The 19,364-nt window shown below is 43.4% G+C and overlaps 1 protein-coding gene across 6 annotated transcripts in view; it reads right to left on the minus strand.

Annotated features, from left to right (window-relative positions):
* LOC143924687 (BTB/POZ domain-containing protein KCTD5) overlaps positions 1-19,364 on the minus strand; it is a 156,050-nt gene that overhangs the window by 101,396 nt on the left and 35,290 nt on the right. For all 6 annotated transcript variants that reach the window (XR_013261908.1, XR_013261910.1, XR_013261909.1 and 3 more), the window contains exon 2: positions 15,071-15,179. Coding sequence is in view for 3 of the 6 variants with exons in the window: in XM_077449097.1 (XP_077305223.1) it covers positions 15,071-15,179 (109 nt within the window). In the remaining 3 variants the exon portion in view is untranslated. The remainder of the gene's footprint in view (positions 1-15,070; positions 15,180-19,364) is intronic.

Here is a 19,364-nt window from a genome sequence, read left to right on the forward strand (position 1 = left end):
TGTTGGTTGGTAGGGGATAAAATACTTATTTTACTCACTGAACTGCAATTCCATTTACAACATTTGTTAACGGTCAGTCTAACCATCGGCTTTCTACAGTGTTTCTACTAACCTTCCAGGGCAGCAACACATGAGGATAAACTCCTCCCTACAGGAAAAACAATCAGTTCACAGCTGTTTAAAAAGCCCCACCTTACCCCCAGTTGTTTTTTTGTTTTTGTTTTTTCTTTTGCCACCTCAGTGTTTCAAACTCCAGAGACCCAGGTCATCTTGATGTCCCTTGTGTTGCAACTTAATCCACATCAGTTGTTGTAAAGTTACTCTCCCAACCGATTCACAAAAGTTCTTCAAACACTTAGGCACTTACCACCTATTGTATACATTCTCTCCCCTAACAGGGCGGGAAGTTGGCCTGTCGTCCTGGAAGGTTCATAGAAACACTGTTACCGGTAAGTCTGTCGGTTTTCTCGTCTCACCTTCCAGGATGTCAACACATGAGAGGATAATCAAGTAATCCGCAGACCTACCTTAGGGTGGGACCACTGCCTGTAGCACTTTGACCAAAGGCTAGGTCTTGCTCCACTCTGCAGTGCTTCAGGAAGGTGTCTTGGCTGGACCAGGTGGCTGCGCTAAAAATTTACTCTCAGGAGGCTCCTGCTTTTTCAGCCCAGTAGGTTGCCAAGGCTCTATTTGAGTGTGCCTTCAACTTTGCTGATGCAGGTATACTTGAGCTTTTGTATGCTACTGTAATGGCTTCCCTTATCCACCTAGAAACTGAAGGTTTTGAAGCTTGTAGTCTCTTCCTTGGTCCAGAGAAGAGGATTAAAAGGCAATTAGACCTCCTAATTTCTATTACCCTCTGTAGAAAAAATGAGGAGGCATCTCCTGACATCTAAACAATGAAATTTGTTGCTCAGCTCTCAGGGTAGAGCCACAGGGGACAGTTGCAGTTGGGATTGGTGCTGCAGCCATTCAGGGGAGTATGACTGTTTGTATTCCCAAACTTCTCTTAAAGTGGTTCTGCACCTAAAAAAAAAAATATTAAAAGCCAGCAGCTACTAATATTGCAGCTGCTGACTTAATAAAATCACACTTACCTGTCCCAGCGTCCAGCGATGTCGGCAGCAGATGACGAGCGATCGCTCGTCTCGCTGCTGCCACCGCCGCCATCCTCTGTCAGGGAATCGGGAAGTGAAGCATGGCGGCTTCACTGCCTGGTTCCCTACTGCGCATGCACGACTCGCGCTGCGCGTCTCTTCAGATCCCCCGCTGTGTCCTGGAAACTGTTTCCCAGAATACAACGGGGGGGGGGGGGGGGGGGCGTCTGCGGCGGTCTGCCCGGAAGTGGGTGCAGATACCTGCACCCCCCTCCCCCCTGAAAGGTGCCGATTGTGGCACTGGAGGGGGCGAGGGATCAGACTAGCGGAACTTCCCCTTTAGGGTGAAGAACCGCTTTAAGATAAGAGCTTCACATAAAAGAATCATGCTAACTAGCCAAAACAATAGAAACATCCAAACAATACACATGTACACACAGAACTAAAGAAATACATGTTCACGGACAAAAAAAAAAATGTATAATATATATATATATATATATATATATATATATATATATATATATATATATATATATATATATATATATATATATATATATATATATATATATATAACCAAAACCTTAGTGTGCAACATACATTTGAAGACGATGGCAAGTTGCAAAACGCATGAAACCACCAAGTCACTCAAAGATGGAATGTATCACCAAGTCATACACATACAGGGGTAGGTCAATTGTACAACTCCATTTTAAGGAGCCGAGGATTAAGGGTGCTTGTTATAATAAATACAAAAATTATTTTTGTACGCTACGTAAAATCACTCTTTAAAGTGGTTGTAAATTCTCCCCCACAACTTTATCCCATTTAAAACATAAAAAACCCTAATGAACACTGCTTGTAGAGGTCTCCTTACTTGCTTACTATTGTTGTAATCCGTTTTGTTCTTTGTAATGACATCACTGGCGCATGCTCATTTCTTCCTGTTCACAGCGCACTCTGTGTGCTTGTCTGTCCATTGATAGGGCTCCCTGCGGCACAACACTCAAATCCCACGAGACTGTACAATCATTCAGTGCTTCCACCTACACCCCATGTGGCAGCAAGCAGCATCTTTGGAGCGGTGAAGGAGCCATGTACATACCGCTCCTCCACTTCTCCTGCCCAGTGAAATGAATGGGCACTGCTGTCGAAGCACCTGCAAAGAGATTCGGCAGCGGCACTACACGGGTACATTTAACTCTTTATTCAATCGCTAGCGGGGGTTAAATGCGCCCGAATAGCACCGCTAAAATTACAAAAAAGAGCTGCTAAGTCAGGGGGGCGTGACCGGATGTCAGGGTGAGAGGTTGCGGCGGGCTCAGACCTACCGCCCGCTCCAGCAGCTGATGCAGCCGAGGTAGTGTGGGGGAGGAGGAGGAGGGAAGGAGAAGCCGGGACGCTGAGACGCCGCAACGTAGCGGAGCGGCCGGTCAGCGGAGGGCGCAACAACGGAGGAGTGTGGAGGCCACCGTAGTCAGCTCTCCCACAGAGAACCACCGATCCCCAACGCAAAAAATCCCATTGAGAGAGGGAATAAAGGCGGAAGGCGGGATAGAGCGCTACCCCCCCCCCCCCCCCCCGCGGTGGAAGAGACATCAGACCATAAGGTATGACCAGGAAAAGGGGGGCGGAGGAGGCGGCCACACACAATGGGACACAAGTATTGCGCAGTTCTAAGGATAAGGCTGGTCACTCATCTGGGCCGACAGGTGCTGCTGCTGCAGCCGCAGCTTCTAAACTCGAGCGATATGCTCATACACCTAATCAGACTCCAAACCAAACACCTAAAAAGAATGTGCAAATGGGAGAGGGGCGGCAGCAGATTACAATGGCAGTGCAAACGGCTGGAAGGAAGAGCCAGGGATTGGTGACAGAAACATTGCCGATAAGTTTAAATAAAACAGCAAATACAGCAGCCCAACTAGACACCATAGATGTAACAGGTGGAATATTGGAAGCACAGGAGTCCGTGAGTAATCCCTCCATAGAGAAGGGTATTGGACAGGACATTGAGATGGGTGTAGAAGGAGGAATTTTGGTAAAAGGAAGAGAACCATCTCTAAAAGAAATTTTATCTGTGGTTAATACATGTAAATTATCACTGGATGAGGTATCAGATCAATTAAAACAGATAAGAGAAGATGTGTTAAATTTAAAAAATGAAGTACAGAAAGCTGCGGTTCGCATTACAGACCTGGAGGGGAGAGTCAGCCAGGTGGAGGATGATTTGTTTCTGTTGAAACAGGAGATGCAAGCGATGAAGGGCCATTTAAATGAGTGTATGGATAAAATGGACAATATGGAAAATATTATACGCAGAAAAAATATCAGAGTCTTAGGTCTCCCGGAGAAAAGTGAAGGCAATAGCCTTATCGAATTTATGGAAACATGGATAAAGGATAAAGTAGGGAGCGAGAAGCTATCAAGATTCTTTGCAATTGAAAGGGCGTATAGAATTCCGTTTAGGACGGTGGCAGGAAGAAGTCAGCCCAGACCTATAATCATCCAACTACTGTCCTACAGAGATAAAATTGCTATCCTTCAAAAAGCAAGAGAACTGAGTAATCTTGAATATAATGGGATAAAGATTTCATTGTATCCGGATTTTTCCCCCGAGCTGCAAAGACAGAGAGCTAAATTTATAGAGTGCAAAAGGAAATTGCAAAGTCTCAAAGTGAACTATGCACTACTTTATCCGGCAAAGTTGAGAGTATCAGCATTGGGGGAAATTGTATTCTTTAATAGTCCAGAAGAAGTTAAATTGTGGCTGGAGAAAAATGAGTGTCAGTTTCAACAGAGGGGAATAATATAATATGAAAACAGAAAGAAAATGGACACTATTTCCGGATCGTGATTTGGACTAAAGGGGAATGCTCCCACTTTGCTCTTTTTGTCTCCTTCCCCCCCCCCTTTTTTTTTTTCCTCTCGGCTGCAATAGGGGATTTTTTTTTTGTCTTAGAAATAAGAGTGGGTTGGGAGGGTGGGTAGGCGGGAAGGATATATCACTCTGGGAGGCAAAAACGGTCATTTTGGAAGCCCCATAGAAGGGCCCCAAGTGGGGTATGGGGTGGGTGGGGAGGGGAAAGGGAAAGAGAAAAGGGATGGTGAGTTTGAATGGAAGAATGATAGTGTGAGAAAGGAGGTTGAAAGGTTAAGGAAGGGTATAGGAAGGCATGGTAAAGGATTGTCACTCGCACAAAAAATATTTAAGCACAGAGTTGATGTGTGGAACAGCAATAATTATGGTGGTTAGTGAAAAGGTTACAAGAAAATGAAATTGAGTGAGGCACAAGGCAATAAATTGTCAAACTTTTATAAAATGTGTTAAAAATGTGTGTATGGATTATAGCAAATTCTAGAAATAAAACGTGAGGGTGATCTAACTAGGGAGCACTGGAAAATAGTAGGGGGGAGATCACGTGTTAAAACACAGAGAAAGTACACAGAATGGAGAATAGAAGGTTGATATTGCGATATTGGGTTTAAGCATGGGAGCAAGTAGTAAAGTAGGGAATTTCACTAAAAGTGTAAAAATTTGTTCTTGGAACGTGCGGGGGGTGAAGGAACAGCTGAAGAGGCGTGCGGTATTTTCTATGGGAAATATGGGCAACTATGGGATGCTCTGTTTGCAGGAGACCCACCTGGATCGAGATACAATCAGTGTGTTAAGACACAGGAAGTATAGGATACAATATCATTCTACGTACACCTCTTATTCAAGGGGAGTAAGTGTTCTGATAGATCCTGGATCGGGTTTATCCTGCAGGCAGAGCATCATAGATGATAAAGGGAGATATGCGTTTCTTTTTTGTGGTATAGAAGATAAAGTATGTGTGATTGCAAGTGTGTATATCCCACCGCCATTTAATGCAGAAATATTAAATGAACTGTTGAAGTTTATAATTGATAAGCCTGGAATCCCGGTTATAATAGCAGGGGACTTTAACATGATAATGGACCAAAAAATAGACAGGTTCCCACAGAAGGCAGGTAGTAGGGAGGGACCTAATGGGTTGCTATTTCAATTCTGTGAAGAAACAGGTTTTGTGGACATATGGAGGAGGTGGAACCCCTTAAGGAAACAGTATTCTTGCCATTCCAGGACGTACTCCACCTTGTCCAGGATCGATATGGTGCTATGTAATGAAGAGGCGCTGGGGATGGTGGAGAAGGTGGAGTACGAACCAAGGGGAATTTCAGACCATTCACCTATGACGCTCTCAATGACAATAGGGAGAGGATGCAGTAGAAGGGAATGGAAAATAAATCCATTCTGGTTAGAATTAATGGATAACACGGAGGGGGTAATAGCGAATTTAAAAGAATTATTGAGTATAAACGCAGGATCTACGTCCTTGGGAATAATGTGGGACGCCCTGAAAGCCTTCCTAAGGGGGGAATTAATAAAAAAGATATCTCAGATTAAGAAAAATTGGACAGTTAAGGAAATCGAAGCAAAAGAGAAGGTAAGGAGGTCAGAAGAAAGGTATTTAAGGGCCCCTTCAGAAGAGAGTTACAGGGAATGGGAGGAGAATCAGGTAGATTATTAAAGATTTATATGGGAGAAAGAGGAGAAGAAAAGGCAGTTCCAGAAGCAGACCCTCTTTGGTGAAGGGGAACAAGTGGGGAGGGTTTTATCATTAATCGCTAAATCAAATAGTTCATCACCAATAATACCAGCAATCTTTGACAGGGAAGGAGGTATAAGGAAGTCAACACCTGAGATAGTGGAAGAGTTTTAGAAAATATTACGAGGAATTATATAAAGTTTCAAATCCCAATGTAGAAGGGGAGATGCAGGAATTTTTCGGGAAAATAACATTACCTAGTTTATCGGAGGAAGATAGGGAGCGCTTGGAGACTCCATTGACTCTGGAGGAGTTGCAAAAAGTAACAGCAGAAATGATAAATCAGAAAGCCCCAGGTCCGGATGGACTGCCGATAGAGATTTATAAAAAATTTGGGGATATACTTTTACCTGCCCTCCTACAGGTGTTCAATGGGGCCTTTGAAGTGGGGCAGTTGCCGCTATCAATGATGCAGGCCACAGTGGTGGTCTTGGCAAAAGAAGGGAAAAACCAATAGGAGACCGCATCTTAAAGATCTATATCGTTACTGTGTTCAGATGTTAAGATTCTGGCAAAAGTACTTGCAACAAGGGTAAAAAACATAATTACAAAATTAGTACATCAGGACCAAACCGGGTTTATCCCAGGGCGGTCCACAAATATGAATGTGAGACGTGCCTATTTAAATATTCGATTCCTTCAGAAAATAAAGGGAGTAGAGCAGTCATGTCCCTAGATGCGACAAAAGACTTCGATAGTGTGGAATGGCATTATTTGAGGAAGGCGTTAGCGGAATTTCAATTTGGGCCGAGATTTATACAATGGATAAGAGTGCTGTATACAGGACCAAGGGCGAAAGTGAGGATAAATGGGGAATGCTCAGAGGGGTTCCACTTGGAGAGGGGGACAAGACAGGGGTGCCCTTTGTCTCCCCTGCTTTTCGCCCTCTCGGTGGAGCCTCTGGCCATAGCCTTGAGAGAGGCGCAGGATATCCAGGGGTTTAAAAGGGGGAATGAAGAGGAAAAGGTCGCTATGTATGCAGACGACGTGCTGCTGTTTTTGGGGGATACGGGGCCCTCATTGGTGGCAGCAATGACATTGATAAAAGAATTTGGATATTTCTCTGGACTTGAAATCAACTGGGAAAAATCAGTCCTCCTTCCAGTGGATCCCCTGGATACTCCATTGCCAGGACAGGTATCCCAAATTAAAATAGTTAAGCAAATGAAGTACTTGGGAGTGAACATGACGTCAGATCCGAGGCAGTATATAGCAGGGAATTTAGTCCCACTTATGTCAAAATTAAAGCGGAAAATTAGAGTATGGAAGAACCTCCCCCTGTCAGTAGCCGGAAGGTGTAATTTAATTAAGATGGTGTGGATGCCTCAAATATTGTATGTCATACAAAATTCACCAGTTTGGATTCCAAAATATTGGTTTAAAAAAATGGAAAGTTTGTTTAGAGAAGTAATATGGAAGAATGGTGTGGCAAGAATTAGTTTACAAGTATTACAGAGACCAAGGGAACTGGGAGGGTTGGCATTACCCAATATGAGATATTATTTTTTGGCTGCCCAATTACAGTATATGAAAAGGAGGTAATCTAGCAGTAGCAGAGGGGAAGGGAGGCTGCCCCCTGGGGAGAGACACCCCGCATGATACGGTTGTGGAAGCGGTGGAGGCCGGCTCATTTAGGACCAGATGCCCTACAGTTCAACTGATGGTAAAATGCTGGGAGGAGGTAAAAGTAATTTTTGGATATAGAGGATATATGGAATTTTCCCCAATATGGGAAAATAAAAATGTAGTTGAAATTAAAAAAAATCGGGAGATTAGTAGAATGGGATCGGAGGGGCGTCCACTTCTTAGCGCAACTGTATAGGGATGGGAGGTTGAAAACATTTCAGGAATTAAGGGACGAATATGGGTTACCTGCCCATACCTTCTTCAATTATATACAAATTAAACATGCGTTGGAGGTACAATTTAGAGGATGGATTGTGGAGTGGAGTAAGATGCCTGTACTCAGGAGAATTATAAATAGTAATACATCGAAAGGAGTTACCTCAGATATCAATGGGTGTTTAAAGAGAATAGAACAAGAAGGGGTAATAGAGGAAAAAAAAAGGGTAAAATGGGAGAGAGACGTGGGCCCAATATCGGTTGAACAGTGGGAGAGGGTTTTGGCGCTGGGAGCGAAAGTTTCATTATCTCCATCACATATTATATCTCAAATGTACTTAATACACAGGGTATATTATACCCCTCTTAAGTTGTTTAGGTTTGGGAGTAGGCAAGACGCAGAATGTCCAAGATGTGGAGATCGAAGAGGGGACTTGATACATATGATATGGCGATGCCCAAGATTATATAGATATTGCGAAGGAGTAATAGGGAAAATAAATTAAGTGTTTAGGTTATCACTAGAAGTAGAAGCTAAAATCTGTATAATGGGATTGATAGAAGAGGAGGAGGTCCTGGGGGATATCCATATAGCTGTAATTAGATGCCTTTTTCAAGGGAGAAAATTAATTGCGTATAAATGGCAGAGGAGGGAAGCACCCATAGTAAGGGAATGGATGGAAATAGTTAAAGATACAATAAAAAAGGAGGAATACATATATAGGAAAAGAGGTAGTTATGGGAAGTTTGTTAAAATTTGGGGAAAGTGGTGTGAGTAGTGAGTAAGAGTGAAAGGGATGTAAGAGTTATGGATGAAGGAGAGAGTGAATATGGGGAGGGGAGGTGGGAGGGAGAAAGGAAGGAGTAGACTGTTTAACTTTGTATTTACTTATATTCTTGATATGTTGTTGACTGTAATGTGTATCTAATATTATTGGGTGGGGGAATAGGAGGTGGAGAGGTCTGGGGGGTGGAGGGATATGGGTGGGGGAGGGAAAAGAAATATATATGTATGGGAAATTATTGCATGCATTTATTTTGTGGTTGTATTTGTGAATTTGTGAATATAAATTAAATAAAATAAAAAAAAGATTTGATATAAAGAGCTGCTAAAACTAGCCTGCCCCAGTGTGAAGCGGGTCTTAGTATAATGGACAACATGGAATGCAGCATCAGAGTGGGAGAGTTTACTTGCTCTTTAAGTCCATTGATGGACACAGGAATTCAGTAATTCTGAAATAGTCAGGGTTACATTGCCACCTGCAGGAGTTTGAGACAAAAAAACAAAAAGAAGTCATAAAATCGGGGCAATGCTCCAAGGGGAGAGCCCCCGAGAATCATCCTGATGCTCCAGAGCTAAAACAGATAATCTTTGTTAGGGGATGTCATCACCTGAAGAAACAATGAGCTAAAGGACTAACCATCTATTTAAATATGACCAGCAGGTCGACATCAGAATGCTCAAGTTTAGCACTCCTAACCCTTGACTTTACAGAAAACTAAAATAGAGAGATGGCATGACCAAAAGAAAAACTCCAGTCAACCACAAAGGGGTCAAGCCTAACTCTTGAATTGAGGAAAAAGTTACCAGAAAAGAATGCCAATCTCACAAGACAGCAAAGGGTGTAAGAATACTCACAGCCTAACAATTTTGATGGTTGGAAGGAAATGACCCACAAGGTTTGCAGAAACCGATGGTAGCTAAAAGAGAAGGCAAAAGGATCTGGGGAGAATTCTTCAGAAGACCATAGCTCTCCGACTTAGAGCATCTCTGAGAAGCGAATTCTGCAGGAGGGTCCCATTGAGGATCCCTGAATGGTCAAATTCCAACAAGGAAAAGGAGGTACTCCCTGTGGACCTTTTAGATGCAAGTTGCCTCAGTAGAGGGAAGGAGCTGAGGCGTATCAAGTACCACAAGACGTGAAGCCTTATCTGAAGGGAAAAGGACTTTTGAGTGGCGAGTCCAAGTGGTAGTCCCAAGAATAGTTTTCTACGAGAGCCAGAATCGGAGGTCTCAGGGTATGGAGAATACAGACAAAACTAGGAAACCATGCAGTAAAACCAAAAGGCTGTATGCCTAAATGGGAGGAGTAATAGGCTGATGGATACATGAGGCCTCCTAGATAAAATTCCAGAGAAGAAAACGACCCAGGAATAAAACAGCCCTGCACCTGAAGTGGAGGAGACCTTCATACTAAATGTCCAATTTTGAGCCCTATAGCTTGGAGAATGGAAAGCCTGATTGTCTATGTGCTAAAACTATAGTAGATAAAAGGGGTCATTCTGCCCTTTCCACTGACCTCTTGTGTGGGGGCAAATGTATACTACCACAAGTGGCATTGCCAAGGATGGTTTTAAAGAGGTTGTAACGGCTCGTGTTTTTTATCACCTTAATACATCCTATGCGCTTCTCCAAGGGGGTTATCTAATGTGGGGGAGGAGCCGCAAGAGCCACCAAGGGACCCCAAGAAATGGATGTTCAGGGCCACTCTGTGCAATATGAGCTGCACAGTGGAGGCAAGTATGACGTTTGTTATTTAAAAAAATAAAAATAAAAAAAACAATCCTTTAGTATCACTTTAAGAGTAGACCTGAACAGGCAAATTTTCTCAATTTCAACTCCAACTAGGAAAAGGAGGGACACCCTGTCGACCTTTTAGATGCAAGTTTCCTCAGTAGAGGGAAGTGGCTGAGGCCAGATGTTCATTAGCATTAATCAGATGTTTATCAGTGTTAAATCGAGCCAGATGTTCTTCAGCGTGATAGGCACAGACCTAAGCTACCCTACGCATGTGACCAGACATTAGCGCCATGCAAAAAACATCCTGTCACAGCTAAAAATCACAAAGCTCCAGATATTTGCTACAAATGATCAAAGAAATGAAGGTCTACCCCCCTATGGAAAGGTCCTAGTAGCTGTGAGAGCTCTAAACACCAACAAGTATATTCTCTAAATGCATGGTAGCATTTACTGCATCAAACAGGATAAAATTATCCCTTATAAAACTTTAGATTTAAAAAAAAAAAAAAAGCCTCTCCAGGTGTAGACTGTTGGGGACTCAATCAAAATGAAAGGACAAACAGGAGCCTCAGGTACATTTTGAGTTGAAGGTCCAGGAGGGTCAGAGCTGGATTACGCTAAAGATGGCACAGGAGTGCACCTAGAGCCTCTAGAAGTAGACTGTACTAGTAATTGCATACAAAGTCCAAAGTGGACATGAAGTCCTTGAGGACACAGGGAAGGCTTCAGGCCCACTCAACAGAACTGAAAAAGCCTCCTATGAGGATGGTCCTATAACAGGGGCCCCAAGTTTTAGAGTGCAAGCAAGTAAAGTGCCCCCAAAACCAGTAGAAGCATATAGGCTAAGGTAGCAGCCAGACTGCAATCTGTCTTTGAGAACCAATGTTGCACCACATAGTAGAAAACTAGGCAAAGTGAGGCAAGGCCTAGAGTAATCACAAACCTAGGAAGCCGATGCTGAGGAGGGTTGCAAATGGCCAGAGATGACCAAGTCACTGCAGACAGGCAGAGGAACAAGACCAGAGATCAGCTGATCCACGTGGTACTTCAGTAGCAGCAGTGGTCTGGTGCTTCCTCCAAGCTAAATGCTGGGAAAAACTACATCTGTAGCACACCAATTAGATTATGAGAATGATCAGTTCCATCAGCCATAATCCTTGCTACAGTGAAAACCAGCAGTGGAGGAAACCGTAAAGGAGTGTCCACCAAGAAGTAGCTCCCAATTCTTCAGCCCAGCTGGCCTTATCCACTGAGTCTTCAGAGACAAGGTCACACCAAAGGTTGAGCCACATCTCAAGACCCAGAAAGCACTGTGTGGCTAACCAACAGTACACAAGGGTCTGTAAAGCATCACAATGCTGAGCCCAAATCCAAAAGGCTACTTTCTCAGCTAGCCCCGCAATCTTCCAGTCCAGTGGGGTCCAGCATCCAAAGCTGTTGCCAAGCATACCCCAATGCCCATTTTAGAAAGCGACTAGCCAAATAAAGAATCATGACTAGGCAGAGTCAATTTGCTGAAGATGATTTTTTACCAAAAAACTCCTATGTGATGGCCAACTCTCCATGTAAAATCCCGAAAATGCTTTTTTAGTCAAATTGATTCCACTTGCACGAGTTTTCTGTGGAACTGTCATGCGCCAAAGATGGCCTTGGAGATTTTGAAATTGCCCTCTCATTTGGCAGGTTTGGCCTTCCCCAATTTTTACTTGCATCATCTTGCTTCCCAGCTGGTGGTGGTGCATGGATTGGTTGCATCCATCTTTGGCTAATGCCTGTACAACTACTAAAGCTGCCATAATTTCATCCTTTGAATCCTTACACAACATTTATCGCAGGTGAGTACCCAATTGCCCTGGAACGACTATGCTGAGAACCACACTGTCCCTTTACTACTATAGTGACTCGCTTTTCTAAGGCTGTATGGACTGCCTCTCCTAATAATTCATTTGGGTACAACCCTATATTGAATAAACTTCTTAAGATCCCTGACCCACAGCATTGGATCCCCAGAGATGTCAAATACCTTCATTTTTATACTGAGCAGGGCCTCAATTCATTCACTTAGCTGAGAATAGGCTTCAACTTACCCACCTCATTTTATTACCTTCAGCTCAGACATGCTCTTAGGGCCCAATTTGGCTCCCCTTCTCCACAATGTTTACCTCCATTGGAGAAATTACTGTGGAAGCTGGACACTGCTAAATTGATTTCAGAATATTATTCTGTTCTAATGTCTGACTCCAATCCTAGGTTTGCTGCTGCTGCTCAGACCCGTTAGACCAGCTTCCTCAGTAAGTTGTATATTCGGGCAAGTCCAAGTGGTTTGATACATATAAGAGCTCAGGGATAGCATTATTCAAATAAAAGGTATTTTCAAAGCCACCTCACTCTCTTTTGGATGTTTAAGACTGGCTTATACACCTGAGAGCTTCAGAGGCTGTGGGAATGAGGCTGGAGGGAGTCCATGCAGTTTGGTCCGAGCTGGGCTTGTTCTTTTCCACAGTTTTGGGCTTACCTAATACTCTGAACCCAAATATAGCTTGTTAGGTATTTTTGGTGAACCAACTGTTCCCAGGATATGCGCTTGTTACGTATATTGTACTTCTTCACTAAGAAGCCTATTCTTTTATCTTGGAAAGAAACAACCTGTCCCACTTAGATTCAGCTGATAAATGGCATATTGCCTTTATATAAGCTTACCTTTGCACTCCAGAGGAAACTTCATCTTTGACAAATTGGGGCGTAAATGGGTGTCTAGTCCTCTTACCCTGACTTTTTTTTGATTCTGGAACTTGGTATGGTCCTCTTTAGGTTTGTGTTTTCTACTCCTGACAATATAATGCTACTTTATAATTATACCTATAGTTTAACTTTTTGTATACCACCAGTCTCTGACACACACACACTATTTTTTAGGGGACATAGATGGGTTGTGTTGGGTTCAAAATGATACCACTGCAGTTTTCTTTTTCAATCTGATTTTTCACAAGAGTAAGGGCTAATTAACACTTGCTTTGGCTTCAACAAGGCTTCGAACAGGCTTTTTTAAAGCTCTCTGAACGCTAGTCAAAGCTCCTGTCACTAAATAAAATGGTTAGCTTACAGTCCTGTTTACACCTGCTTTTGTTTCTCTTCGGCTTTGCTTCAAATATTTTACCCCATGTAGATTCAATGGTGCTTCAAAGCATCTTAAAACCCTCCATAGAAGTCTATAGCTAAAATCTCTTGAAGCCCCATGCAAAAGCAGGTGTAAGCAGGACTGTAAGCTAACCATTATATTTAGTGACAGGAGCTTTGACTGGCGTTCAGAGAGCTTTAACGAAGCATGTCCAAAGCCATGTTTTGAAGTGTAAACTAGCCCTAAGACAAAGTTTAACATACAGCCCCTACTATACCAATACTAGTCTATATAAGTATTAGAAAGAAGTTAACAAAACAAAGACTTTTCAGGCACCAATATTTAAATCAATAAAATGTGTACAGCTTTATTCAAAAATACATACAGCCATCTTCTTTTGTTAACTACTTTCTGGTTACTAATAGAACGTGGCAGTGTCTATTCTACTGATGGTCCACAGTGCCACTCTGTAGTGACATATTTCCTTAGTGATTATATACACATTAGTGCAAATGGCCATTTCAAGAAATAGGTCTCAGGTGTACTAATTGCTCCAAAGAAAATGTCATGCTCTAGTTATTTGCTCTAGACCAGCCTTTCAACCAGGGTGCCACTGGGGGAAGGGGGATGTGTGCTGTCTGGGTTCTTCAGCCTAGGCTAAATGCCTAAAAAATGCCTCATTGCCAAAAGAGAGTGTAAAAGCCAGAGGGTGGATGAGAGTTGGATGTCTACATGCGTCAGCTATAGTTTGGTGTGTATTATTTGGCGATTATTAAAAAAAGAGTGTTAATGGGGAAATAAGATCTTTTTTTTTTTTTCATTCAAATTGCTCACACACAGTAGGGGGTGTGTTGGACAGCTACAGAGATACCACTGCTATGATACAGAGAGCAAGGGTCCTTCTCTGCAGTTGGCTGGCAGGGGAAAAAGCTTTTGTGTTCATGCTTTGTAAAAAAAAAAAAAAAAAAAAAAAGTTGCCACTGCATGAACTGTACAGACTTTCACTGTTTGGATATAGAAATTAAATATACTTGTGCTCAAATGCCAATAGCTTATGCATTTATTTAACCCATCGGGTGCTAAAGGGGTATGACCACATGCGAACACTAAAAATTCTGGATGAACCTCTTTCACACTGCTCTACACCCTTTCTAGCAAACTTTGTACAAAAACAAGTTTTAGCTCCTATAAGTTGTAAAATATGTGTTTGGTTTGGTCAGCTGCATCAAAGGAATCCCTCTCTGTCCAGTCCCTACTCTGCAAATACTCCAGTGGATATAATGCCAATATAGGGCAAATAGACACAAGTTGTAAGAAAGGTACAGATCTGGTCTGGACTATGCAAGAGAAATAGGGTATTGGGATTTGAGCACCGATATATCTATATCATTTAGTCCAGGTCCATAACCAGACCTGTACCTTGCCTACAGCTTGTGTCAAGTCTATTTGCCCAATTTGGCACTATATCCATCGGAGCATTTGCAGAGCATAGAGTATGGACTGGCCAGAGAGGAATTGCTTTGATGCACCTGGGTGCCATAACCATGTATTACAATACATGCAAACTAAAAATACCTGTTTTTGTGTAAGGTTTGCTAGAAGAAAAGGGTGTATAGCAGTGTGCAAAAGGTTCATCCAGAACACATTATTTTGATGTACCTAAAAAAGTATTTGGAACACGTAAACTGAAAGTACAGTTGGCCAATGGTAACATAGAAAGCGGTGTCAACCTTAGCAACGCAAGTCTCAGGACTGGACTAAATGGACAAATACAAACCATTTGTGTAACAGCTCATTAAATACACACACACACACACACATTTAAAAAAGGGTAGAGGATACTTTAAGAACAGCTTACCTTCTTCGGCTAGGTTTTTATTTATCACCAGTTTCCCATGTCTCAAATAGTTCAACACTGGCCCAAAGTATGTGGGGTCCCTGTCTATTATATAGGCACCAGTTTCATCCTGCAAACAAGAAATGCAGATGGATCAGACAGTTAATAGGCTCACACTGCATACTGTAAAACACATAATACATCAATAAATACAAATGCATAAACTCCAAACAACTTCCGAGATATGTGCAGCCAGTTTTCCTAGTGGTTAGTGAAATGCTTGCATACACAACTGTGCAATTTTAAAACACATTAGGTATAAACTCTTCTTTATGGCCTCACACACTGGATGTTTTTTCAGCTCCTCCTAGAGGTTTCTGGGGTTTCCTGCCTCTAAACACCCCTGCATGTTAGCCTATGTGTCAATGCACACAGTTTTTAGAGGCATTTAGAGGAAGCGGCGTTTAGTGCAGGAAAAAAAAAAAAAACTATGAACACTGTATGCAGGAGCAGAAGAAGAAAAACAAAAAAAAAAAAACACACCACTTGGCCATTCTAAATGCGTACAAATGTGTTTTAACGCTAGGCAAATTTAGCGCTTCAGTGTAAATTAATTTCAACAAGCATAATAAATTTTTGGGCCAATAAAATAAATGCCCAACAAACATTTACAAGTGGCAGGCATTTCAGGCAAAACACTGCTGCCAGGAGGAAGGATTTTTAGGAAGAGTTGGCAAAAGGATCTCTGTGCATGAACACTAAACACATTTTGAAAGGGACGTGTTTTTATGCACAAGGCAGCTCCACAACAAAGAATTTGCACAAAGCACAGAAACATGAATACTGAAAAGAGCAGCTCTGAGCAATCCTCATATCTTTTTTCAGTGAAATAAAACTATAAAAACTGTTTTTGTCATTTCTGTGAATGACAGGTGATTTACATGTCTTGTGCACTAGCCTAAGGCCCCTTTCACACTGACGATTCGTTCAGGCCCACCTGTCAGTTTTTCAGGCGGACCTGAACGGATGCTCCATAGATCTCTATGGAGCGTCGGATGTCAGCGGTGACATGTCCGCTGACATCCGACCCGCTCCGATCCGAAAAAGTGTGACGGAGGAAAAAGCTATTTTTCCATCCGTCTGTGGATCGGGTGACGACGGACACTGCGGCCCGTCGTCATCCGATCTCCCATAGGGGAGAGCGGCACTGTGACAGGTCTGTCCCTGCGCAGTGTGCAGAGACGGACCTGTCATCTCTCTGCTCAGCGGGGATCGACGGGTGATCCCCGCTGAGCAAACGGATATCCACGGGGCGGATCAGCACTGATCCGCCCCGTGTGAAAGGACCCAAAGACATGCATTATTTTTTTAATTTCCACCCCCACTCCTTTCTTCAGCAGCTCAGCAAGGATTGGCTGTTCCACACCTCAGCATGATTTGGCATGCTGATGTCATGTGGGGACTTTTCTGGGTTTTGACTGGATGTTCTTGATCATAGCAGAAGTTCAGTGTAAGAGTGTAAGAAATACACAGGAAAAAATGCATATTGACAAGGGGAGTGTAGAGTTGGGTGGGGAGTCTACTGACATTACTACTCCACCCACTGAGCCCTGGAAAACAGACACACCCACAAAATCTGCAGTTTTTCAGATCTCATAGACAGAGGGGAAGACATTTGACATTCAAGTACACATGCAGGAGGCATGTATACCCTTCTAGATAACCAAGGGGCACCCAAGAATAGGAGGATCAGGACTGCTCTGTGCAAAACCACTGCACAAAGCAGGGGAGTACAATATGCGCTGGACAGGATGACCCTGAGGGACAGTCCACCACCAGAGACAAAAACACGTAATAAACTCATTTAAAAAAACTGATTTGCTCTGTGTAATATTTTGCAGAGTAGCCCAAATCCTCCCCTTCTGGGGTCCCCTGTCGGCATGCCTAGCGAGTGCACCCATAGGAAGAAACTTATGGGGGCACTTGTGCAAACTCGATCCTGAGCCCTGCAACTACAGACTCAGATAGCACGGCTTGGGCCCTTCCCCCGCCGTCACTGGATTTAATTGACAGCAGCAATGGCTCCCACTATGATCAATCTGCCCTGTGAGGAGGGAGAGAGCAGAGAGCCACTGCTCAAGCGCAGCCCTGGATCAAAATCAGGCTCAGGTAAGCATAAAGGGAAAGGAGGCAAAGAATGCATTAAGCTAAAAAGCCCTAAGGCTTTAGAACCACTTTTACCCTTGCAGTGCAAGTGAGGCCTCTGTGAGAATCACCTGTTAACGCATATAAAGCTTGAATGTTGTCATGCAACATAGGTGGCACAGTGGTGTAGTGGTTAGCACTCTCGCCTAGCAGTAAAAAGGGTCGCTGGTTCAAATCCCAACCACGACACTACCTGTTTGGAGTTTGTATGCTCTGTGCCTGCGTGGGTTTCCTCCAGGTACTCCAAAGACATGCAGGTAGGTTAATTGGCTTCTGTCCAAAATTGGCCCTAGTATATGAATGGGGACCTTGGATTGTGGGCTCCTTGAGGGTAGGGACCAATGTGAGTGTGCAATGTACAGGAATAGGGACAATTGTAGACACTCACTCAGGTTGAACTGGATAGACTGGGTGTCCTTTATTCAACCTTACTAACTATGTAACACACAAAAGGTAAAAAGGCCCAAAATCGAGACTCAATCTCAACACCACACACCTCAAAATATGCTCAAAAACAGATAAATAAGCAGCAAATGCATTAATACTTGAGTATGTACAGGGAAGCAACATCTGGGGAACAGATGTACTCATGTAATTATCATTTACTTGCTACTAACATATTGCTTAAGAGCAGCTAAGTAAATCTAGAATTCCCAAAACAAATAAATTCCCTTGTGGAACTTTAGACACTTGCAAGTGTGCACGAATAAGAAGTGTTATGGCATTAGTAGATTGACAAACACCCAGTGTCATGCAGAATACAACAGCTGTGACCAGCCGTCGCAGGAAAAGGCGAACTCTGAATTATAAATGCAGCTTGTGTCACCAGAGAAGCGGTCATATGCCTACTCAAGGCAAAGTGCTTAAAGGAAACCAAAGTTAAGAGAAGTACAATGGGTAGCCAATGTTAACCTCCCTTTGTAAAAATGCCAGTTGCCTGGGGGTCACGAGAACCGGTTTTAATGCTTTCAGTCACCGAGACCCAGAACTAGCAGCATGGAGGAGCTCTAGACTCTCTGGGTCAGTGTACTGAAGCCAGTGATGGCTGGATAACTAGAATTTATCCAATAAAGTTGAACTCCAGACAGATAATACATACAATTGTAAAGCTTAAAATTCATTCATATCAGTAAATGCATCTTTATGTGTAAGCAGCGCAAGTATATAAATTTGACTTGGTATCAGCCTCTTGCAGTCCATGCACAGAAGAGCTCAGATTGGGAGAGGGAGAAGCAACACAAAGATCAGTTTCATAGGAGGAGAGCAGAGTGACAGAGGAGCTAAGTTTGCCACTTTCGCTGACCATGCCACAGGGTGAGAGGTGCAGGACACATGTCTGCGCTGTATGGAAAGAAAGGGCAATCTTCGGACTGGATGAACAAAAAATACAAAATCCTTTGGCAGGCAAAGCAGCTTTTCTATACTATATACTTCATCTGTGCATTTAGCCATTTACGTGGAGTGCAGTTATCGTCACTGGACATAAATCGATGGAAGATTGCCTAAAAATTAGCCTTCAGAACAAGGGTTCCATGGAAACCTAAGGTTCCTCCAGAGGTTATGACGGGTTCCTTGTGCTATGCCCAACTGACCTTCATAGTTCCAAGGCCAACACTACTTGTCAAAACCTAATACATTCCATGCATGAAGATAAAAAGCCTTCCGTGTGCAGCAGTCCCCCCTCATACTTACCTAAGCCCCAGCTCTGTCCACAAGCGTCTCGACCGTCCGAGACTACGTCTCCTGATTGCCTGAGACATAGCAGTGGCGCCACTGGCTTCCGCTGCTGTCAAAGTTGGCTAGCCAATTAGGAGAGAGGGTGCGGGTCCAGGCTGCAGCTCCATGTCAATGGACACAGGGAGCTGCGACTCAGCTCAGGTGCCCCCATAGCAAGCTGTTTGCTGTGGGGGCACTCAACACGAGGGAGGGGCCAGGATCACCAAAGAGGTACCCGAGAAGAGGATCCAAGCTGCTCTGTGCAAATCCACTGCATAGAGCAAGTATATATACCTGGGGGGCGGGACAGCGTCATGACGTAGGGGGCGTGGCCTCGGAAACTCGACCCTCCGCACCCTCCCCGCTCTCCCTCGCCTTCCCTCTGTACGGAGCA

This window comes from Lithobates pipiens, unplaced genomic scaffold (assembly GCF_037356315.1).
Source record: "Lithobates pipiens isolate NorthernLeopardFrog02 unplaced genomic scaffold, aLitPip1_a1.2 Scaffold_22, whole genome shotgun sequence".
Taxonomy (NCBI): domain Eukaryota; kingdom Metazoa; phylum Chordata; class Amphibia; order Anura; family Ranidae; genus Lithobates; species Lithobates pipiens.